We start from the raw sequence: 25648 nt of genomic DNA on the forward strand, positions 1-25648 counted from the left end.
ATCAGCTGTTCACGGTTGCTGTTTGTTAATTTGACCAATACATGTTAACATACATGTTAAAATCTGTTCTCTACCAGGTTTTAAATTTATTTAAGTCCAACAAGTTTATCAAAACATAAAACAGGCCTCCAAATGAGTCGGAATGAAAAGTAGCAGCCAGGTACCTCTGAAAAAATATAGTTGATCAACTGACCATCAGCTCTATACAAGTAGGAGTTGGGTGATGGGTGAGAGAGGGGAGGCTTCAACCCTCCGTGGTGGCACTGGGAGTGGATGGGTGCTCATCCTCTGGCTGTTTCTTAAAGGGGGTTCGTAGACTCAGACCTGTGATTAAACTAAGTTTTTCTTAATGGGATCTCAAACTGGTACTAGAAGCTCTTTGTGACCCTCCAAGGTTACCTTGCAACCTAATGCAGCTTATCTTCCTAAGGTTATACCTTCTGACTACAGTTCCATGACAATAGAGCTTTCTAGTTTTTGTTCACCTCCTTTTACATCTGAGGAACAAAAGAGGTTACACTTCCTGTGCACTTTGCGTGCGCTGCGCATTTACATTGACCATACACAGATTGTGAGGTTGTGTGATCAACTGCTTGTGTGTATTGCTAACCCAGCAAGGGAGAAAACTCTTTCCAGACAGAGACTCTCTTACTGGATTGTGTAGGGCATTTCTCTAGCTTACAGCAGCAGGGGTCGCCCGATGCCCCGTGGTGTGAGGGCTCACTCCATCGGGGGCGTACCAACCTCCTGAGCCCTATTTAGAGGGGTGCTCATGAGTGACATTTGTGCTGCAGCCAGCTGGTCTTCGCCGCGCACATTTGTACAGTTTTATCGTTTGGATGCGACAGGCCCTTCTGTGGTTCACTCTGTCCTTTTTGTTGGGTATGAAGTGCTGCACTAGTATGCTGTGCATGACCCAGGTTTGATGGTTGTTCTGCGGAGCGTTTATATATGTCCCATACTCATGTTGTACTGAGTGAATGACCGAAAGGGAACATAATGTTATGCATATAACTAATATTCCCTGAAGGAGAGTAACGAAGTACAACGCATGGCTGCCCTGCTGCTCAGCAGGGCTCTTTGAAGAGCTGACAGGTATATAGTACAGGTGGGGCCTGTCACCTGTTATTACATAGTTTGCCTAGGAGGCGTGATTAGAGGTGGCTTCAGCCAGGACATGTAGGTCCTGATATCCCATACTCGTGTGTTGTACTTCGTTACTCGTTCCCTGAAGTACTGTGTTGTACTTCAGGGAACAATAGTTATATGAATAATATTGTGTTTTGGGAAAGAGTTGCAAATACATGTGCCATGCCAAGGAAGAAAAACGGGTAGGACCGGTAATGATCTGGGACTGCCTTGCATCCACAGGACCTGGGCAATTTACACTTATTGAATCAACTATGAACTCTTCTATTTACAAAAGAGTCAAATGAAAGACCATCTGCCAGACAGTTGAAACGGCCCAATCAGGGTCATCAACAGGACGATGACCCCAAACAGAGCAGCAAATCTACAACAGAATGGCTTTAATAGTAAAGAATTGGGTTGTTTCAATGGCCCAGTTAAAGTCCAGACCTCAAGCTGATTTAAATAATGTGATGACTTTTAGAGAGCTGCACAGAAACAGATGTCGGCAAAAGTCAATGAAGGAAAGCCCAAAGAGTGGGCCACAGTAACATTAGAGACAGATAAAATCAGGCAGAAAACAACTGCTGAATGTGATCGTTAAAAGTGGATCTCCATGCTTTTAACTCATGTGGTGTACTTAATTTTTCTACTATATTTTTTTACTAAATAACGACAACTTGGAGGCGGCTGTGTGCTTTTGTACACTTGAGATTAAATTATCATTCATTTTATATTCTGACACCAAAAAATTCTTGAATTGAGAAAGGGTGTACTGTTTTTTCTTTAAACTAAAACTATATTTTCTGAAGACCACTTTAAATAAAATGAGCATGTGTGTAGCTTGAAGACCAGAGCCCAAGTTATCAAAGAAAGATTTTAACCTTCATTACCAATTAAAGTTGTATACTAAAGTCCTTTATGTGAGGTACCTCTCCCATAAAGGTGCTGTCCTCCTCAGGTGACCTGGGTTGGTCCCAAACAGTAAGCTCCAGCATGTGGTTGCGAAAGTCCCTGCGATGGACGTGGGTGTAGACGAAGGTCTGGTTCCACTTGGGCTCGCAGGTCTTCTTCATTGTCTTTGTCCTTCGTTTGCTTTTGTCACTGCATGATAGTACAGGTACACAGCTGATGACAATTCACTTTCAGAGGACTTTTACTACATATCCTCTAGGTTAAAAATACAGCTTTAGACAGGTTATACACACTATTAGTCTGAAAGCATCAAAATGAGACTTCAGAAACCTGATTAGTATGCTATAAGTAAGTAAGTCCAACAATGTAGATCGTCTGAGATGGTTGGCTGACCTACCTGCGGTCAGGAAGGAAGTACATCTTTACATACGGACTCCTGGGGCGTCCGTCAGGCCGAAGAGGAAGCTCCGCAGCCTGCAGCATGTTGACTATGAGCTGGTGACCCACTTTATCGTACCACAACTTCACCTAGATGAGAAATGCACATCCAGAAAAGTTCACTTCAGGATTTCAAAGCAGCCTAGGACAGTCACAGCGAACACACTCACCGATAGCTGCCCTGGTATCAGTTGAGGAGCATCTCTGAGCATCCCAGGACTGGAGGGAGACAGGACATTTAAAGATGGTCTCTCCATCTTCTGGGACTCAAAAGAACTGGAACCTGCTAGGAAAAAACAAATGGTTGTAATCCAAGAAGGGGAAGATCAGCTGTTCTTAACAGAAATGTTCAGGAGAGTAAAAAATAAATCCTAAAATATGTTTAAAATTTGAAACTTGTAGTAGTAATGAGAACCATGCAGGAGGGAGAATAGAGCTTAGTCTTTCATGATGACAAAGTATAATTAATCTGCTTCACTTTAAGTCCAGCAGGCTTTGGTGTTGCAGTGACGGTGCGTTTTATACTCTAATAGCGGCTTTGTGTTTAAAGGACTGCTGACCTTTAAACCCACAGTGTACAGTGTAAAGGTGTAACAGTACAAGCATTTGTCCTGAATTGTCACAGCACAGAAGAGGAATACATCAAAATCAATCACCACCCTCAACAGAAAACAAGTAGATGAAGATAATTTCTAAAGCTCTCCACACCAAGGCCATGCAAGAATGAGTGGTAATGATAACACACAGGAGGCTGAAAACCCACCTGCTTCTTATTATTTAGCAGTTTGAAAAAGTTTTGGGATTTCTGGTGATCTAAGGCTACAGTGAAGACTGATGGTAGATATATTTTGGAAAACCAAAAAAGAAATAATTCGTGTGGTTTGCAATACTTCACTGAGCATAAAAAAACAGTAGTAAGTGCATTTAAAAAACAGTGCAGCGTTCAACTACCAGGTACACCAAGTTCATGAGAGCAGATCTTATAAGAGCAGCTGTCAGTTGACTGGTTAGATTATCTGGACCGAGACAAACATTCAAACACACAAAGAAAGAAGCATGTTAGAGAGGATACTTACTAGATTCTAATGGAGGGTGGGACGTGTCGGGGATTCTTGGGATATCACTGAAAAAGAGTTGAAAGCAGAACAGATGTCACTCATGTTGGCCTCTTAGATAGTTTTAAGTACATCAGAAATGAAACTGACAAAAAGTGCATGCAAGCAGTTAAAAAAATGGCTTCACTGTTATTAAAGTTTTTGCAATGCTCAGATGGAAAGTATCATGGAGAAGAAGAAGGGAAGATGTGAGGCATGCTCCTCTTGTGACTACAGTGTTTCCCTGAGTCAATTATTATTATAACTTCTGGAGGCCATGAGCTAAAATAGGACTGGACAAAAACCAGTGACTTCTTCATCACCCATGGGAAACATCAGTGTTTAATGCACCAAAAAGAAATCAACAAGTCGTGAAGCACTTATCAGTGTGAATTATAAATTTTAGATAAAAGTTTTAAAATATATAAGGCCAGTGTTGGATTAGTAATGTTCAAAAGAAAGAACAGACAGATTCATTTATTCAAGAGGTTTGTTGTTCGAGCCATAAAATGAAATAATCTGGGTTTAAAAGGAGCTAAATACTACCCCAGATAAACAGGAACACCTAACATTTTATCTGGTTTTATTATGCATTTGATAAGAATAAAGAAACATGCATAATAATCTCAATTATCTGAGGTTTTAGAAGAACTATGAAACCATTTCATATGATTATGTAGACATTTGCCCATATATCTCTTTAAGTCACCTCAGTCCATTGAGTTTTTTCCTTTATGCAAAGTCATAATCATAGTTTCACAGCAATTCAATCATATTGAGTCTGTCCTCTCAATGGCCCTTTGTAACAAATTGTTGAACATTTGCAGCTGTCCTTGGGATCATTGTCTTTTTGCATTATCCAATATGGACCAAGCTGTTAGCTGCACATCTGACTTTAAAATTTTAAAACACATGGAGTCATGATTGACCTTCTGACATCCAAGTTTCCAGGTTTTGTACCTGCAAAACAAGCCCTAATCATCAGCCTTCCGCCTCCATGCTTAAAATTGGTAGGAGGTGTTCATGTTTTCACAAAGCACTAAGCAAACATATTTACTCTGTTTTTGTATGAGGACATTTCTCCAGAAGATTTGGAATTTGTTAATCGCTGAGAAGCAACTTTGCAAACCTAAACTGTGCAGCCATGTTTTCTGCAGACAAAAGAGATTTGCAATACCTGGTTAGTGTCCCTAACTGTACAGTCACCACTGTGCACAAAAATGTTCCAATAAGTGCATCCATGAGCGGCGTTCAAATCTGGAGAACTTTCAACTTAATTTTGTTATCTGACCAACTTTAAGAGGTAATTTTATCATAAAACCTAAAAACTGTGAATGTTTGAGACATGAATAAATCATAATTAGGCTTTCATCAGTTTTTCAATTATTTTGAGGAAATGAAGGAAATCAGAATTAGATTTATCGGCCAAGATTGCTGCATAAACATGGAATTTGACTTTGGATTCACAAGCTCACAGTGTACAAACATTAAGTACAAATATACAAACTTTTGAGGAAGTAAAATTAAAAGGTAAAGAAACAATATGTAGATATGTGTATGTACACCCAGCACCCAGTAAAGCACACCTGTATAAGACATAAAATGCCCTACCATATTTGAATCAATGACATATGTAACAGCAGGCCACAATGCCAAATCCAGTTTGTTATCTAAATAAATATCCAATATTAAACTGATAAGTGTTTCATGAACTATGAGTTGCTTTTGTGCTCATTCCAAAACCAAAATATAAAATAAGTAACATAAATTTAATAAAATAGCTTTCTTCATGATTCCTAATGTTCCAGCAGAGCTCACCAGTCACAGAGATGCTGCAGGTACAGGTATTTAGTTTTCTGCACAGGCAACCTGAACTCTTGCAAAAGCGTGGCTAAAATGATGAATGTTTCCCAGTCGCCATTTTGGATCTCATGAAGTCAACTTGGAGAACTTTTCATCAATTTTCTTAATTCTGCAACTCTGACAAAAACTCGCAATTTGATCAGTGTCCATCAGTACTGAATGATATTCAGGGCAGTTCGTTAGGAGATACAAAATGGCATCTGTAAAGCCAAAATAGTTTCAATGAGAGGATTAAAGGCTCCTTAAAAAAACTGAATTACTTACTGAAATTTTCTATAAACCCTTCGTGAGTGTTTGGAAAGAAAGTATTAGATTCAGAATTTCAATTATTTTCCCTCTGCTAGTATATGAGGTTATATCTGATTCAGCAAAAAATATGTAATATGTGATGTCAGCAAAATCCAAACAACATGTAAGTTATAATGAACAGTAACTCAAACACATTTATGTTTCTTTGGGAGAGTTCTTCGGTTTTGCTGCATTTATCCTGACAACCCAAAACAATAAAAATTAATCATTAAGAATTCAAAAGTGTCTAATCATATCTAATCAAAATAAATTTGACTAAAAGATTCTGATTATATTAAATTCACAATTTTATTTTTCATATTTTAAAAGCTTAATAGAGCAGTCAAGCATCTACATCAGGTAACACTTAAATTTGTTTTTAAACACTAGATGACAAAGACTAAATGTACAGTGCCTTGCAAAAGTATTCAACCCCTTGACTTTTTACCTATTCTGTTCAATTTTACCCTGTAATTTAAATGTTTTTTAATCTTATTTTATGTGATGGATCTGCACAAAAATAATCTAAGTTGGTGAAGTGAAATGACAAAAAAAAAAACATTGAAAAAGAAAAAAACGAAAATTGGCTTGTGCACATGTATCCACTCCCTTTGCTATGAAGCCCCTAAAACGTTCTGGTGCGACCGATTACCTTCTTAAGTTACATAATCAGAGAAATGAAGTCCACCTGTGTTCCATCCAAGGGTTACATGATCTGTCAGTAAAAACACACCTTTTCTGAAAGGCCCCAGATGCTGCAACAACAATAAGCAAGAGGCATCACACCATGAAGACCAAGGAGATCTCCAAACAAGTCAGAGGCAAAGTTGTTGAGAAGTACAATAAGGGTGGGGGTATAAAGAAAACATCCAAATCTTTGATGTTCCCCCGGAACACCATCCAATCCATCATCTTCAAATGGAAAGCACATTGTACCACAGCAAACCTGCCAAGAGACAGGGCAAGGGAAACATTAATCAGAGAGACAGTATAAAGACCAAAGGTAACCCTCAAGGAGTTGCAGATTTCCACACCAGAGACTGGAGTATCTCTCCATATGACCACAATAAGTTGTACACTCCATAGAGCTGGGCTTATGGAAGAGCGGCCAGATAACAAACATTACTTAGTGTTAAAAATAAGAAGGTATGTTTTGAGTTTGCCAAAAGACACAAAGTATGGAGGAAGGTGCTCTGCTCAGATGAGACTAAAATTAAACTTTTCGTTCACCAAGGAGAACGCTATGTGTGGTGCAAACCCAACACATCCCATTTCTACCAAGAACATCTCCTCGAAAAAACACAGAGGTGGCAGCATCATGCTGTGGGGATGTCTTTCAGCAGCAGGGACTGGGAAACTGGTACGAGTCGATGAAAAGATGGATGGTGCTAAATACAGAGATATTTTCTTGAGCAAAACCTGTGTCAGTCTGCTTGTGATTTGAGACTGGGATGGAGGTTCATCTTGCAGCAGGATAATGACTTGAAGCATAATGCTAAAGCAACACTCGAGTGGTTTAAGAGGAAACATTTAAATGTGTTGGAATGGCCTAGTCAAATTCCAGACCTCAATCTAACAGAGAATCTGTGGTTTGACTTAAAGATTGTTGTTCACAAGCGAAAACCACCGAACATGAAGAACCTGGAGCAAAAATCCCAATGGCAAGATGTGACAAGCTCATAGAGACTCATCCACAGTGATTTGGAGCTGTAATTGTCCCAAAAGTACTACAACGTACTGACTTTAGGGAGGGTGAACAGTACTGAGGTTTTCTGGTATTTTGTTCTATTTGTTGTTTGCTTCACAATAAAAAAAATCTTCAAAGATCTAGGCATATTCTGTAAATAAATGGTAAAAACTCAAACAATCTATTTTAATTCCAGATTGTGAGGCAACAAAACATGAAAATTACCAAGGGGGATGAATGCTTTTGCAAGGCACTGTAAACCCATACTTTATTTTTAACAGTGTTCAGCTGTGCTTGGATCATCCAGTAATCATCCAGGGACATCCAGAGATATTTTACACAGAGCAGGTCAGCTGAAAAGCAAAAGTGGAACGTTTGCAACATTTACAAAGAAAAATAAAATAATATTTTGCCCTTCAATGCCATTTTAAAGATAATTTCCACAAAGAAAATCATGGTGGTTGACAGCATCTCCAATTAATGAACATGTTCTTATCCAAATTAAACAAAGGTGCTCAATTAGTACCTAATTAAGAGAATTAATCAGCTATCTCGATCAAAATGAAAACTGAATCAATCCTAAAAAGGTAGGCCAAATGACCTACCCCTCAGATACAAGTTTGTGACCTGTTTAACCTATTTACAAGATGGTAGACAAAAACTTACATGCAGCTATGGTTTGTCTTTGTGATGCCCACAGGACTTTATATTCAATCATTAACAGTTAAACTTATGCTGCCTTACAAATAAAATCAGTTGATTCTCCCTTAAAGGGGACATGAGACATAAAATGAAAACATAAAGACCTCAGGCACGAGTAGAGCTTCGCAGTGTTCTGGATTTGAACTAAATCCGTACGTTAAACTTAGAATTCATTCCGGTGTTTCAGTTTCCTTAAATGTTTCAGCATTACAATCACAGCTGCCGGCATGAATAAGCTTTCAATCAACACTGAGCCATGACCAAATGTTTTTTTTCAGTGACATGTTGTTTTACAAACTTTGCAGATTCAGTTTTTGTGCTGACAGTTAACCTTGTCTACTAAATATCAGGCAGAGAGACCTGATGCAGATTTATACATTGCAAAGAGCTGTATTGGCTTAAAAAGCTTGCTGTATAGCAGATAATTTTCAATGTAATCTATGCACAACCTGATAAGCTAAATGAATTTTAGTACAGTTGTATAATGAGCACAGATTAAGATCCAGCGGAAATCACCTTCAATCTGATTAGCATGCTGATGCTATAAAAGAGGGTGTAGATGTGCGTTCGATTTTCTTCTGGTGTTGGCAACGATTACCTTCAAAGAGAGATTGCACTCACGTGCAGGAAACTGCTGCTAGGAAGATTTCACCTGAACATTTTTCTGGATAATCAAGAACCTCGAGGTGAGAGGTTTAACAGCAGTGAAGAGAGCTTCAGGATATTCAAGAGAGTCCAGCATTAGGGAACGACTCCCCATGAGGAGTTATTACACAATAATGTTGCCACCAGTGCAGAGCCTGCACCACACTGACAGTCAGGGGTGTGAGACCATCTGCATGAACCATTATACAAGAAGAGCACCAAAGAAACCAATTTAGTCCGGGAAAAATATCAAGAACTGGGGGAAATTCTTCAGGAAGGAAATGGATATGTTGGTGCAGCTTCTCAGTAATGCTGGACAAGACATTGTAAGAGCTTAAGTAGAAGACAACTGGACCTGTCTTTAAAAGCTGTTTCACCTCTCATCCAAGAAGGCTTCTTTAGTAGTACAATGATGGACAGCAGAAGACGTATTTTCTCTGAAGAATCCCTCTTCTGACTGCTGAGGATATCTGCCTGATACGCTCATGTGGGGTTGCTTTTCATCTAAGGGACCGGCCTATGTTCAGATTCTGCCCAAGAAAACTGCCCTACATAAAAAATGGGATCAAAACCTCCTTCAGGATAAACATTTTTTAACAACTAAGGACCAGTCTGGAGATGATCTGTAGATTCTCAAGCATGGTGGTGGACCAGGCCAGGCTATAGTCTAAAGTGACCAATCCCTCAAAGATCAGGACATTGAAATTTGGTACTGTCTAAGAATCTCCAGAATTCACAAAAATCCGGTGGATAAACAGAAGAAAACCTGATCAGCTACTCCAAACACTAACAGGACAGAAAAGGGCCTTCATCAAACAGGACTTAACCCAGAAGTTGACATCATACACATCAGGGGTTGCAGAAGTCATGAAGAAGTAGCAAAACTGTAAATATTAACTCTTTGAATAAGTTTTTGATTTTGATTAAACAAAAGCATTTCAGACTTTATAAAAACTTTTTGTGTCACCAAATAAAACTTTGGCCTTGACTGGCAAGACAGATAATAACCTAGAATACAGTGTTTAATTTCTTTCTAAAATATGCCATGCTTTTATTTGAGTGTGTTTCACTCCTGACTTACCCAATAGGCCTGGACACCACCAGCTCCACCTGAGGTTCGGCTTGAGACTCCAGGATGATGTTATAAACTTCCTTTATGGTCGCTCCTGGCAACAGCTTCCCATTCCACTGCAAAACTTCATCCCCTGAAATCAGATGTCAAAGCCATGTGATTGCTCATCATAACTATATTTTAAATTAATTATGTGTACAGTAGGAACGCTGACTGTGTTTGTGTGTGAAGGAATTAGGAGATTATACAACAACTTCTTCTATGCGACCATAACAGTCTGCAGATTCAGGACAGTTGAGAGGGTTTCGTCTCTACCTGCTCGGAGATGTCCCACCACATCAGCCAGGCTGCCCTTCTTGACTTTGGTGATGAAGGCACCTAATCTCCCTGACTCGGTTACTCTCCCTCCCACCACCTGGAGAGGAACAAACACACCAAGGAGCTGTAATTCAAAGAGAAACTCCCAACCACATGTTGCACAGACGGCCTCTGACCTTTAGCCCGAGCAAAGCTCCAGCCTCTTTAGGCATGGTGGCAGTTCTCTTGCTGAGGGTGATTCGTCCAATCAGATGGTCTCCCTCCTTGGATGGCTGCCAGGTTACAGGATGCTGCAGAGGAACAGGGGGTTCTAACTTGAGTAGTTTAAATAAAAATAGTTTAAATGAAATGAAATTAAACACTCAGTTTTTATGACTGATGTTTTTAAAACAACTAGTTGCACACAGTTGAATTTTTGATCCAGACCAGGTGAAAACTATACATACAAGCTTAAATAAGGACATACAGTCACTTAAATCATTCAATAGGCAGTGCTGACGGGTCTAGAATGTCTAAACCTGTCAAGACCAAGAATTATTGACCTCTTACTGTTTATCATGGTTGCAGATTTCTGGAGCTATTTCTATACAGCTGGAGATTCCAAGATGAATCCGTTCAAATGGCTATTCGAGCACAAGTTACTCAGATGTGTCATCACTTTGCTAAAGTCTTGGAGAAGGTCTAAAGTGTCTGCCTCAACTGAAAGAAACTGGTTAGGATCCTCTGGAACCAACCTAGGAACCCACCATTATGTAGCCAGGATAAAATGGTAACTGGTTCAAATGATTCTATGAAGTAGGTTGTTAGTATTATTGCTTAAAAATTAAATTAATATTTCGCGAACATAGTTTAAAACACTAAAAAGGTTTCTTCATCAAATCCCACGTCTCAGATGCACCACAGCAGACATTTAAGCAGAAGACAGTGAAAGTAAGGCAGAGATATTTAAACTACCAAAGAGCACCAAGTGTTACATGTAGCTGAACGTTGGACTTTAAAACTGTCAACTGAGCACTGGGTGCATTGGTGTTCAGGCTGCAGGCTGTAATTTATCCCTGACAGATATTATTTATTACAGAAGTCATTTGGAGTGTGTTGGTGAGAGTGTAGCGAAATGCTGAAAAATATTTTAACTACTGCCACTGATAATAATAGTGACGATGATGCTAAAGGTAAACTGATAACAGAAGAATTTGCACACAATAATCATGATACAAAATGTTGCTACTGTCTGCATTAGGTAGCATGAGTTCATTTTCCCTGAGAGTTGTTGTTAATTTGGAATTAAAATTAATTATTTGGAGTCAGTCAGTTTGAGACACAGTGTACGATATATTTTTGACATAAGACAAACCCTTATTTGGAACACCAAAGTCAATGTCCATAATGAAGTCGGGTGCCGACCAGGAATGACGTATGATCCAAAACCAACAGCTTAAACCTCAACTGAAATTTGCAGCTCTGCGCATGGAGAAGCTAAATGTCTTAAGTTTCAAGAAGTATGATTGGAGGAGTAAATGGGAGAAAAACTGAAGAACACTGGTTGTCAAGCACAGTGGTGGCAGTATTATGCTGTGTTTTTTTTTGCTACAAGTGGTACTGGTGTATCGGAGAAAATAAATGGAATAGTGAAGGAGAACTACCTCCAAATTCTTAAACCCCACCTCAAATAAACAACTACATAGTTGAAAGTTAGACTCAACAGGTAAATGATCCCAAATGTGCAAGAAAACCGGTTCGAATGGATACAGCAGAGCAACCTTAAGCTTCTGGGACGGTCTTCTCAAAGCCGCAACAGCTTCGATCCTTACGTCATTAAGGGTCGTGGCTGTAAAGAAAGCTCCTGATTTATATGAAAGATTTTGCCAAGAAGGGAAGTAAAGTATCCAGCCAGAATAATGCCAAGCAATCTTTTTATTGGCAACAAAAAGTCTATAGGAAAGGTTGAACTAAGTGACATTTAAACAAATATTAGTGGAGGTTCAAGTATATATTTCTGTAATTATGTGTAATTTTGATCCTGAATGGATTAGGGAAAATCCACAATAAATTCAAATGTGTGTACCCAATTAATGTTTAAAAATGATTGAAGTTGTATGGTGCATCTTCATTCAATCTTGGAAAAAGGAAAGTTAAAGTAAATGATTAATAGCCCAAACTTACAATGACATTAATGCCCACAATGAGTTAGAACTGTACATGTGCATGAAGGTTGACATGCCACTAACTCTTCTAGTGACTCAGATATAAACTCTGAACAGCATCACACTGAGGTACGAATAACAGTGACTTACATGCCATCCTGTGGGGTCATGTGGATGGCACTCCCATTCTCCTGCAACAGAAAACAGACCATTTCACACACTGAAGAAGTTGCAGTCGAGACTACCACCTTCATACAAACACGAGCCTTCTGTCATATACAGCTCAAAGTATCTCACAGTTCCTTCCCAAGGCACCTGCTGACAGAGAGGGTCGAGTTTACTAAATATTTAAGTCGGGGAATTTGAAATTTATCAACAAAGCAGCAGGACAGAGGTGGCAACGAAATCAAACGCCTTAAATCCCTCCCCAGATACTTTACAGATTGGATGTTTTGGATTAGCTGCACAGACAACCGATATGTAAAGGACGAATGCATAGAAAAAACAGGAACTGAGGTTTCAAGGTGGTCAGAATGAATCAAAACAAACAAATCTACTAATGTTTAAAAATGTAATTAAAAGGAAACACTGAACATGAGAAAGTATAAAGCATTTATTCAAATATAAAATTGGCAATATTGGGTGATTTGGTACTGACAAAATGAAAGCAGGAGAGCTACATGCAGTAAACCTGCAGAAAGCAAGCAAAATAAATCTGGTATTCAAGTTGCTTTCACCAAATTCAGGTTTCGGACCATGTTGATAATGTTTTATACAAGCAAATCTGGGAATACCAATGGAGCAGTTTGCTTCTGCAATGTGTGCAAAACTTCAGGAACACTTCCATGACGCGAAGTAAAACAGAACCACGTTTTCCCAGCAGCAGGGAAGCAGTGAAGTTAACACGCTGTAACCACCACCTGTACTAATGCTGTGTATCCTAAATGATAATGTCCTGCAGCTTATAGAAAATACAGGCATTAATGTTATGGCATAAATATAATCCTGGGTCACATGGCAGAGTGGGCACTATTTTATGACTAAATATGGAAATTTGACAGATAAAATTCATATTTAAAATTAATAGGAAAATAAATTAATCTTTTATTACAGTTTGATGATAGCATAATTTCAAACAAAAAACAAAAAAATCAAGCCTTTAATTTGAGTACATGAGAAGAAAAGAGCATGTAAAAAAGATACCGTTTTAGAAGGAAATCACTTGTGCCACAATTATTGTCCTTCCTAACAATTTCTATAAAAGTAAATTATTTTGTTCCCGTTTTCTCTGGGGCATAAATATTGCATGACAGAGGTCCATTCCTTATAGCTATTCAACAAATGGGAAAGACATGTAAACATAAAAACTTTTATGGCATGATAAACTCCACTAAAAATACCATGTTACACAAAAACGTAAAACAAAAATTTCTAACAAGATCTAACTGCTTTCATATAAAACAGAGAAGCAAAGGGTTATCCAACTGTAGCCAAAGTAAAAGCATAATGATTATTACAATTCCACCAATGTAACAATATTCCGGACATGGAAGATGGTCAGTTTCTGATGGAGGTTTCCTCCTGTTAAAAGAGGGTTTCTTCTTTTCACTGCTACTATTTTCTAGCTCAGGAGGAAGGATGGCTCCAAGGCTTATGACTAGATGCAGTTGGCTGGGCTTCCATAGACAGATAACGTTTTACCAGTTTATAAACTGAACTTGTAATAGAAGAGTGTTTTACTATTGGCTAATGTGCTGAAACAACTTCAAACATCTTTCAAATAAAGAGAAAATCAAACTAAACTGGTCAAGACAATAACACAGGGGTTAACTGCTTTTAACATATTATAATCCCAGTCAAACTCACAAAAGAAAAAAACAAACATTCATAGACAAAAGCGTTTGGCATTTCTGGTGTGATATGAGAGCTTTTAACAATGTGAATACAAGAAAATAAGTTAAAGTAAAGACTAAGTCAAAGGCAATGCGTACAAAGTGTTCTACCTCTGCCCTCCTGCTGTTTTAGAAGATGAGTAGGCTGTGTGTGTGTACAGATGAAGGAGCACAGATGCACTTCTCGAGAAGAAGAAAAAAAAGACAGAGCGTCTGCATATGGAAGCATGAGTATAAGGGTTTTTCTGCAGTGATCTCACAATGATTGGCATGCCTGGATGCTTCTCAGCTGCCAGCAACCCTGTCTCGGAGCTGACCTGATCTTATTCTGGAGCTTAAAAAGCCAAAAGACACTCAAAGCCACATGGGTGTGTTTAAAACCCCACCTGACGGGGCTCCTTAACATTCACCTCACCTCAGTTGCTACTTAGAGGACCATGGTTAATAGACGTCACCGTCTGGTGTGAGTAAATATAGCGTAACACACCAATAATAGTAGGATACATTGTGTTGAATGTTTCAGATACAAAAATGGTCAAATTAGACACGGATAACCTGACTAAATACAAATGGCAGTTTTCAAATGAGAATTTATTAAAGGAAAAAAAGATATCCAAACCAACCTGGATCAATGTGGAAAAGAAATCCCCCCCTCAATCCATCAAACTCTTTGTGCCACCCTTGGTAGCAGGGCTGTGGGTTTACCCTCGGGTCTAAAGCTCCTCCTCTTAACTTCACACAAATACAAATGAGCTGCATCAGAAAATCTCTCTCTCTTTAGAACTAACAGATGAGCTCACACATTTCCCAACATTTCATAAACACTTTCACACCATTTGACAGTTATTTATTTTTCTGGACACACAAAGTCGCACTATTTAGTCATGCCTTCCCCGCAAACCCTGCAACGGTGAGAATTATCTGTTCCAATGCATTCTGGGATTTGTAGTAGTTTGATATGGGAACAGTATACCCACTGGCAAATGGTAACAAGTATAAATTATGTCATTGGCCAGATAACAGGCTGCATGGTGGTGCACTTGGTAGCACTGTTGCCTTGAAGCAAGAAGGTCCTGAGTTCAACTCCAGCCTAGGGTCTTTCTGCATGGAGCTTGCATGTTCTACCAGTCCATGCGTGGGTTCTTTCTGGGTACTCTGGCTTCCTCCCAGAGTTAATTGGTCTCTCTAAATTGCCCCTAGGTGTGAATGAGTGTGTGCATGGTTGTTTGTCCCGTGTGTCTCTGTCCAGGGTGACCTGTCCAGGGTGTACCAGCCTCTCGCATGTAGACAGCTGGAAGTAAGCACCAGCTCCCCTGCGACCCTCTATGGAAGAAGCAGGCATAGAAAATGGATGGATGGATGGAGGGATGCCCAGATAAGAATTATAAATCCTGAGCCACATCTGGCCATAATAAATACACTCTAAAGTTAAGTTCTTGTAAACTAACAATTTAGCTCCAATTTATGTTCCCTTTAGTTTAGGATTTAAAGTATTTTTAATAGAAACAAAAATAGCAAGCTGCCTGAGTGGCTTTAAATGGTTGGTAGTAAAGTGACCTGACCCAGCTTGAAGATAGCAAGGAGTTCTAAAGCTTCCAGATGTACAGCTGGTTATATGGGATGACTAGGGGTCAACCCTGGGACTAAGAGAGGCCAGAAAGCCCCCCCCCGATGTTCATAATGTTAGACTGTGCCTCCTCAGGGCTGAGATGAGAAGAATTTAACATGACAAAGAAATAATCAGAAAATGATTCACACACTGTTCTAGCATAACATCACACAGAGTCTGCTTTAAAACAAATCTTGACATATTGCAATATTTGCACATTATAAAAAAGGAAGGTGAAAGAACATCTTAATGTCAAAAAAATGTAACATCAAATGAACAGCTTTTGTAAAAAGAAGGTTCCAAAACAGCAGGGAAAAACCTGTTATTTTAAGTGAACTTTATTTTGATAAATCTCCATTAAAACCTCTTCCTGCACCTTTCTGACAGAAAACACAGAATTCTGTCACCATACTCTGAATTTAATAAGTTTTGATAGGATGTTGGCGGCCATGATGGATTAATAAATGAAGAAGCTGCTGAGTACCAACATCAGAAGAACTCAGAAATGCTGAGTCGCTGGTTGCCATGGTGATTGTCACCTTTTCTGATGTCCGGGATGGGTCTGCTTACTGCGCCACTTCTGAATGCCGAACATGATGTAACTTTTAAAAAAAAGAGCGTTCCAGTGGCTACACTTGACATACTTTCTGCATCTAAAAAATGTAAACGTAGGAAATATGACAAGCTGAAGAGGCCATTCATTTTTCAGTTTTCAAAGAAATATTCAGAGCTGAATTATAATGGGACTGAGTAAGAGTTTGAGTGTACACTGCACTCTGGGGTGATTTAAAAGAAAACCATAAATCCTACAGGAGTGTGAGAAACTCTGGGTGAAAGCTGACAAAAATGCTTTTGTTTTATTATAAAAAGTGTACTTTAAAATAGACTAAATTAATGTTTCTGAACAGATTGCTTCATCATCTAAGTCTAAGCTAAACATTCCATGAAAAACAAATCTAAATCTAAAACCATGTGATTGTATATACAATGCTAATTCATTAAGTTAGGGCCCAACTTTTAGTGAACCATTAAACTTTGAACAGTAAGACATGGAACAAGAAATTCAGAAGGAAATACTTTATCAAACTGTTATATCTTCTCATTTAAAATATCTGACTTATTGTGGCACTAATGGATGGGATTTTACAGTTTTTTTGCTACTTGGATTGAGCGGTGCCATGGTCTAATAACCCAAACATTTAAACAGTTGACACTCTGCAGGTCTGTGACTTAAGAAGCATCTTAACCAACCATCCATGGCTAAACTAGGAACAAAAGACACGAATAACACTTTTCTCTAACAGGTGAGAGTGCTTGCCTGAGTTTGGTTCGTTTTGTGTGCAGTTGCGAACTGTCAGAATAATGGTTAAGACTCTCATCAAGGGAACCAGTTGCAGTAATTCGTATGTATACACAGTTCACAAAAACAAAAGGGGAAGTAAGTGTCCCAATTCACCTGCAAAGACAATAGCTAGAAGGACAAGCAAGGCTTTGGTTCTATAGTTTGTATTTATTTAACCAAAATATCATGCATGTCATTACAAATTCATCATGGAGTAAAAAGAGAAATATTGTGATGAGTCACATGTGCCACACCTATAAAAACAAAACAGATGTAAGAAATGTCTCTTGTTTAAGAGTAAAACAACTCACCTCTCTCGCTTATGCTTTCAATCTCAACATCTTCGCAACTGCTGTACTCGGGCGTAGTTCCACCTTCTTCCTCTGAGCTGCTGACACTGGTTTGTCTCTTCCCCCCGGCCCCTAGCCCCCGTTTTGACTTGTAGGGCCGTGGTGGAGGAGGCCGCAAAGATTCAGACTGGTCAGAGCTTAGTGAATCATTGCGCAGCATGCTTTCAGCCTTGTCCCGCTTGGTCCGTTTCACCCCAACGCCCTGGCCGAGACCCGATTCAGGTCCCAAAACTGAAGGTACTCTGAGTTCAGGAGGAGGGGCTTTTTGTGAAACGGCCTGTACCCCGCCCACCGTCCTCTGTCCAGGTCGAGTAGTGTCCCCGACCTCCCCTATCACACTGCTCGTGCCACGACCCTGAGCAGGCACAGACTGACCCCTGCCTCCTGAAGGAACTGGAAATGCTTGTCGAAGGGGACCCTCACTGTTGCCCACCTGATGATAATCCCCCTCCTCTGTCCTTCTTACACCAACACCTCCTGTCACAGGATCATGCTCCAGAGACCGTCCCTTTGACAACTGCCGGCCTTCCATGCGTGACTCTCCTCGTAGGTCTCGATCCATGGAGACCTGGGTTTGCAGCCTTGCCTGGTGTGTCTGCCGCTCCGCCCGACCCGTTCCACCGCCTCCACGCCCATTTCTCCTGAAATTTAAATTCAATATTAACCAGAAACAAACAAATCATCAAATCAGGTCTAGAATAGGGATGCTTACGTTCGCTATTATTTTATTTTAGCAAATTAAGAAGCTTCCATTACCTATGTCAGGCTGCTGAGCAGTGAATACCGTAGTGAGCTCCCAAAGCTTTAAAAGACAATTCTAAATTGCTTGTTTTGTTTCTTAGTATTTTTACATTAACAAAGATATATACACTACCGGTCAAAGGTTTTAGATACTCTTTCTCACTTAATGTGTCTCTTTATTTTCATGATTATTTACATTGTAGATTCTCACCAAAGGCAACAAAACTATGACCAAACAAACATGCGATTATGTACAAAAAGTGTGAAATACAGGGGTTGGACAATGAAACTGAAACACCTGTCATTTTAGTGTGGGAGGTTTCATGGCTAAATTGGACCAGCCTGGAAGCCAGTCTTCATTGATTGCACATTGCACCAGTAAGAGCAGAGTGTGAAGGTTCAATTAGCAGGGTAAGAGCACAGTTTTGCTCAAAATATTGAAATGCACACAACATTATGGGTGACATACCAGAGTTCAAAAGAGGACAAATTGTTGGTGCACGTCTTGCTGGCGCATCTGTGACCAAGACAGCAAGTCTTTGTGATGTATCAAGAGCCACGGTATCCAGGGTAATGTCAGCATACCACCAAGAAGGACGAACCACATCCAACAGGATTAACTGTGGACGCAAGAGGAAGCTGTCTGAAAGGGATGTTCGGGTGCTAACCCGGATTGTATCCAAAAAACATAAAACCATGGCTGCCCAAATCACGGCAGAATTAAATGTGCACCTCAACTCTCCTGTTTCCACCAGAACTGTCCGTCGGGAGCTCCACAGGGTCAATATACACGGCCGGGCTACTATAGCCAAACCTTTGGTCACTCATGCCAATGCCAAACGTCGGTTTCAATGGTGCAAGGAGTGCAAATCTTGGGCTGTGGACAATGTGAAATATGTATTGTTCTCCGATGAGTCCACCTTTACTGTTTTCCCCACATCCGGGAGAGTTACGGTGTGGAGAAGCCCCAAAGAAGCGTACCACCCAGACTGTTGCATGCCCAGAGTGAAGCATGGGGGTGGATCAGTGATGATTTGGGCTGCCATATCATGGCATTCCCTTGGCCCAATACTTGTGCTAGATGAGCGCGTCACTGCCAAGGACTACCGAACCATTCTTGAGGACCATGTGCATCCAATGGTTCAAACATTGTATCCTGAAGGCGGTGCCGTGTATCAGGATGACAATGCACCAATACACACAGCAAGACTGGTGAAAGATTGGTTTGATGAACATGAAAGTGAAGTTGAACATCTCCCATGGCCTGCACAGTCACCAGATCTAAATATTATTGAGCCACTTTGGGCTGTTTTGGAGGAGCGAGTCAGGAAACGTTTTCCTCCACCAGTATCACGTAGTGACCTGGCCACTATCCTGCAAGAAGAATGGCTTAAAATCCCTCTGAACACTGTGCAGGACTTGTATATGTCATTCCAAAGACGAATTGATGCTGTATTGGCCTCAAAAGGAGGCCCTACACCATACTAATAAATTATTGTGGTCTAAAACCAGGTGTTTCAGTTTCATTGTCCAACCCCTGTAGCTCTAAACAATTTTACATAGATTCTTTAAAATAGCCACCCTTTGCTTCGATTACTGCGTTGCTTTCTTGGCATTCTCTCCATGAGCTTCATGAGGTGGTCACCTGAAGTGTTTTTCCAAAGAACTTCCTAGAGGTTCATTGAGAAACGGCCAAAGGTTAATATTTTCAGTCATTTCAGCAAAATGTGGCTACTTTAAGAAATCTAAAATATAAAACATATTTAAAGTTATTTTACAATTATTCATTTCCTACGCAATTCCATATGTGTTCATTCACAATTTTGATGCCTTGAGTGAGAATCCACTGGTCTAGTCATAAACATAAAGAAAACCAGTAAATGATGATTCAGCTTAAAGTCAAAAATTTTGTCCAATAGATTTAAAAGGTAAACATAATCGCAGACGTGCAGCACGTTTTTCAGGTGATTAGTCCTTCATCTTACCTGTCCCGAGGTGACTCACTAAGTGACCGAGCATCTGTACCAGACGTGGTCCCGAGTGCACTCACTCGGTCTTGGATTGTCCCAGTGGAGCCTGTGGGCGCTTGGGAGCGAGATCTCAGCTTATCCCCGGACACTTGGCACACAGACGGCTCACTGACAGCTAAACCAAGACCGGAGGGCTTCCCAGGAGGACCAGTGAACCAGTCGCCTGGCTTGGTGAGGATCTCCTGCTGCTTTCTGCAGTTATTGCACACCCATATCACCTAGAAAACACAGAATGACCGTCGGCCACGGTACCATCAGATCATATATGATAATAAAATATGTCACAGGCACTTGCGGAGAATTTTACATGAGAAGGTGCTGCTGAAACCATGTTTCACTGCAGCAAGTGAAAACTGCAATTTAGTTTGCCACACACTCATCTGAGGCCAAGCCACAATGGCTGTCAAGCAGGACACGGAACAGTGTACTTCCTAAAGAGCTGCACTGGTGAATGTGAGTTATCCAGGGGAAAAACAGGCATTTTTGGAAGCTTTTTAAGACTCAAATGACGGCAAACGTACCAGGGAGCAGCTTGACTCTCCCACTGTGGGCTGCCTTTGGCCACCAAATGAAGAACAGAGCCAACTGTTAAATTAAAGGACACTGGGATTACTGCCAAAATAAAATCTCCACTTCTCTTTCTAATTTTGTAATCGCACATATGTACACCAACTGTACACTGGCTGCAGAGCGTAAATTCAGATTTCCTGATGCACTTGTGGAATAGACTAATTTGCAGATAAAATGTTTGTTGTGTATCCACAAGCTATTACAGAAACTAGAACTGTAGCAACACAATTTCCAGTCATGGTGAAAAGTAAGGACCCAGTTTTTCAGTTCTAGGGCTACATTCACCAGATACCGACCTCAGGCCAAAATGGAAAAGCTGCGTGTTAAAAAAACTCCATCCCCCCAGTCCAACAGCTTGCAGAGCTACCTTTAGCAGCACTAAGCCTCAGCAGTCATTTTCTGTTTGAGTTTATCAGACTCTCACATCATTGTGGAGGAGTTTTAACAAATGACTCTTTCCGATGTTGCTTCAGTTCATTGAGTTTATAGACAGCTGTTTCGGCACATTTCTCTAAAGCCCCCACCACACCATTTCAATGAGATGGAGGTCTGGACTTTGACTGGACCATTGCATCACCTAGATTTATTCTTTCTCGATCATTCTGTTGTAGGTTTGCTGCTGTGTTTGCGATCACTGTGGGTGACTCCGTTTGGACCAAACTTCAGGTGTCGCACAGATGGACTCATAATCGGCTGCAGAACACTTTGGTAGTCAGAGGAGTTCGTGGTCAACTCAAAGAGTGCAAGGTGCCCAGGTCCTGTGACTTCCAAAAAAGCCCAAATCATCACATGTCCACTACCATGTCTAACAGCTGGTATAAGGTTTTATGTTTGGTTTTTAGCAAACATGGTGCTGTGCATTATGGCCAAACACTTCTTACTTTTGTCTCATCTCTAAATTCTTCCAGATGTTTTGTAGTTGATTCGCGTGTAATTTTGCAACCCTAAATCAAGCTGGTAGATTTTTTTGTGTTTATTTTGTAGGGGCTGCTGCAGGAGTGTGGGTTATCTGGGTGGTCTTTAATGGCTGTCCAATCCTTGTATGCCCAAAGCAAGAGTTGTGTCTGCATTCACAAAATATCAAGCCTGTTTCCAGTTGACTCCACCAGGGCTGTCCCTTATCACCGATGTTTGTGGTGTTCATGGACAGGATCTGAAGGCATAGTCATTAACAGGAGGGTGTCTGTTTTGGGAACTTCAGAATCTCATCTTTGCTTTTGCTGACAATGTGGTTGTGTTGGCTTCTTCAGGCCATGACTTTCAGTGTGCACTGCAGTGGATCGCTGCCAAGTGTGAAGCAGGTGGAATGAGAGTCAGCTCTTTGAAGTCAGAGGCCATGGTTCTCGACCGGAAAAAGGCAAAGGAGTCTGGTGTCTTGTTCACGAGTTATGGTAAGATGGAACAGGTGATGGACAGACAGATGGGGGCTTCTTCTGCACTAATGCGGACACTGCTCCAGTCTGTTGTGGTGAAGAAAGAGCTGCCTATGTTCCAACCTTCACATATGAGCGTGAGATATGAATCATGACTGAAAGAACGAGATCCCGAATACAAGCGAACGAAAATAGATTCCTCCAGAGGCTGGCTGGTAACAGCCTTAAAGATAGGGTGAGGAGCTCTGTCATCTGGACGGAATTTAAAGCAGAGCCGAAAGGGGTCTGCATTGAAATGAGTAAGTTGAAGTGGTTTGGGCTCCTGATCAGGATGCCCCCATGGGCGCCTACATTTGAAGATTTTCCAGGCATGGCCTGAAAAATGTCCTGAGGACACCGCGGGAACGACCCTTACTGAAGGGATTATATATCCCGCCTGGTCTTTCCCTCCTGGACCTGTTGCCCCCATGACCCGAGCTTGATGAGGGGAATATGATGGATGGATGGATAGATGGATGGAAATTGCCTTATAACCCTGCCCAAATCGACAGGCAGCAAAAGTTGCTTCCTTAAGGGCATTGCTGATGTCTTTTCTGCTTGGCATTGTGTTAACACACACCTGTATGCCCCAAAGCAGCAAGATGGCAAAGCTCCAGCTTTTATACCTGTGGTCACACAGACAATGATCAATTAACTAGTCATGTTTTATTAACAGCACCTAGCTGCTTATTCCCCTTTAATAACCTATAGAAGCAGCAAGGGTTTACTTTATTTTCACATACAGTAGCTTCTTCATATTGCTTCCTCTTTGTTGAATAATTGATTGCAGCAGGCATAGGCAGGCATAGGCTGGTATCAAGTTTCATAAACCTTTTACATAGCAACAGTTTTAATGCGAGCCAGAGAAAATAAAGTGATCAGAAATTTCTCAAGACTGCATGGAGCATTGAGTAGCACGGAACTGCCCCTCCCCTAATTTTTGCTGTGCACTGACTGCCAGCTGGCTGAAAGAAGGCAACCTCTCATTTACAAGAAAGACGAATTTGAAAGTTAAACATTCATAGCGTAGAAAACACAGAATCACCAGGTTTTATTGTTTTGGGAGTAACGCTATTTTAAAAAAAAAAAGCTATAGACAAGTTACGAGCAGCATGTCTGGCGAGAACCCAAGTAAAGGCTATGGTCCAACTAATTATCTAGGTAATACCAGCTTGTTATACTTGTGATACTTTATAAAAAGTAGAATGACAAGAAAAAAGATAATATTTTACTCAATGAGCCCTTTTTTCAATTGAGGAGCCATTTATTCTGCATTTTTACTTAACAAGGTGCATCATAGATAAAATGACAGCTAACAAACAGCTAACAGACCATGAAATTATAACTACTAATGAATGTGTTGCATTATTTTAGCAGCAGGACGATTTCTTTATTGTTTTAAGGAAATAGATCATATTTTTTTATTTAAAAGTTTGCGTAAATACTGTGAAGCCAAGGGATTTTTTGTAATAGTTATCATACCGGCCATGCCTAAATGACAGGGTGGAATCCTGTTTTTATACACTTATAGTTAGAGTTGAACTGGTACAAAAAAGATTCTTTTTTACCAAGTCTGAAAACTCTTATACTCATTATAAAGTCATGCAAAAAAGCATGATCCTATAATTACATTTCTTTTGGTGGTAATTTTCAAATTTTGCCATGTTTTCCCTTGTGTGCGTCACCGTCACGGTCCGATGGTTCTGATCCGTGAAGCTGGCCGTTTTCTAGAATAGCGAATGAGCCTCAGTGCTCTAAGCAGCTTTCTGAATCAGAATGAGGAAGTTGGGGTGGACTGAGGATGTGAGGTTGGGTTAAAAATAAAGAAAGTGAGAGGATGGAGAAGCTGAGCCAGTGGACGGTAGAATCAGTCCTACTCCTGCAGCCACCAGGGTTCTCATTACTCCTGAACACTCCCCAATGACTCTTTAAAAGGGAGCTAAAATAAAATACTCTGCCATCAGTGACCCCCATCTCTTCCTCTTACCATCCCTCCTTTCTCACCCCTGCTTTCCCCTTCCATTTCTCCCTCCTCCAAATTGCTTTTGATTAAAGCTACAAAAGCTGAGGAGAAAACAGTTTTACACCAACGCAGCTATATTTATCCTGCCAAACACCCCAGCACCACCGGGGAGAGAGCGAAAACATGTGCATACACACACTCCACAAAGAAAGCAAAACACCACCTCATGTGGGACGTTATCGCTTTGGTGAAAGCATCCACCAATCTGTGATTTATCTGCAGCCGGACCAACAAGGTGGAAGGCAGCCAGACTGTCAGAGCGGTGTGTCTAAGCATGGAGGATTCTTTCCACCACATACAGTGAGGAGGATGGTAGAGGTAAAAAGTAAATCTCCAATTTTTTATCTCCACTTGGGGTTACCAAGTCTCAATACCAACCATTACACACCATCCGTATGCCAGGCTTTTTGTTTGGAAGGTCAGGAAAAGCCTTTTTGTCCTACCATCACAAACATAATCATGTGGAGATTGCTCAACTCTACTGAGTTCAACTATAACTGTGTGCTAAGGTCAAGTGAGACTAAGGCTTACACTGCAAGTAAAAGTGGCCCAAATCTACCTTTTTGTCCGTATATGACCTACATCTGATTTTTGAATAACAGCAGTCTTCAATCAGATACGTTTCTGCTTTTCAGTGAGCTCAGTCTGAAAGATGGACAGGTTTGTGCCGGAGGATATGAGAAGATGCAAGATAACACATAACAAACAAAACAAACATGGCAGACACCATTGATAATTTTGTCCACTGATTGTACGACTACTCCTGAATTGATGCCCACATGCTAACATTTGTAGCTTCTGAATTTACTTCCCTAAACACAGTGCATAGTGTGACATCCCATCTTCCACTGAGCAACAAGGGTCACTTAAAGGCTGAAGACCGTTTTTTACTGGAGTCCAAAGAGAAGTGAGCATAAGAGATGAACCAGAACTCTGGATGACCTAAAAATATTGTAGAAATGGCCAAAGATCCCTTTATTTGTATGCTTGAAAATGTTATAGAAGACCAAAGGATGTCCTACTCAGAAAAGACGATGAAAAGTTGCTGAAAGTATTAACAGGTAGCTTAACATAGCAGGCACGGCAACTCCAAACTTAGAATCCAAGATGGCTTTTGTTTGTGTCGCAGTTCCAGGGATACTGAGCCATGAAGATACATTTATTAGTTATATGGGCAAAAACATAAAACTAATTTTAATTAAAGTTGATTAATATCATTAGCTGGCATCTCACAATCCAATATGGCTGTCATAATAGCCACAGGAATATATCGTCCATTTGCAATTTAGAAAGATTGTATCATTAAAAATCGGTCCAACAGCAGGTACTAAACAGTTGGATGCATTAAATGCTGAAAAATACCTCATGTTGTGCTAACAAGTATC

General features: G+C 40.4%; 1 protein-coding gene across 12 annotated transcripts in view; it reads right to left on the bottom strand.

Moving 5' to 3' along the window:
* Positions 1-25648, bottom strand: part of LOC124858842 (regulating synaptic membrane exocytosis protein 1-like) — a 123303-nt gene that overhangs the window by 37770 nt on the left and 59885 nt on the right. For 9 of the 12 annotated variants that reach the window (XM_047351115.1, XM_047351109.1, XM_047351103.1 and 6 more), the window contains 11 exons: positions 20214-20476; positions 17449-18128; positions 12445-12485; positions 10327-10440; positions 10148-10247; positions 9842-9965; positions 5703-5720; positions 3558-3604; positions 2652-2767; positions 2441-2571; positions 2061-2232 (listed from right to left, as the gene is read on the bottom strand). In XM_047351115.1, the coding sequence (XP_047207071.1) occupies positions 2061-2232; positions 2441-2571; positions 2652-2767; positions 3558-3604; positions 5703-5720; positions 9842-9965; positions 10148-10247; positions 10327-10440; positions 12445-12485; positions 17449-18128; positions 20214-20476 (1806 nt within the window). The remainder of the gene's footprint in view (positions 1-2060; positions 2233-2440; positions 2572-2651; positions 2768-3557; positions 3605-5702; positions 5721-9841; positions 9966-10147; positions 10248-10326; positions 10441-12444; positions 12486-17448; positions 18129-20213; positions 20477-25648) is intronic. The other 3 variants (XM_047351105.1, XM_047351108.1, XM_047351107.1) reach the window with 3 other exon arrangements.

This window comes from Girardinichthys multiradiatus, chromosome 22 (genome assembly GCF_021462225.1).
Source record: "Girardinichthys multiradiatus isolate DD_20200921_A chromosome 22, DD_fGirMul_XY1, whole genome shotgun sequence".
Classification (NCBI taxonomy): domain Eukaryota; kingdom Metazoa; phylum Chordata; class Actinopteri; order Cyprinodontiformes; family Goodeidae; genus Girardinichthys; species Girardinichthys multiradiatus.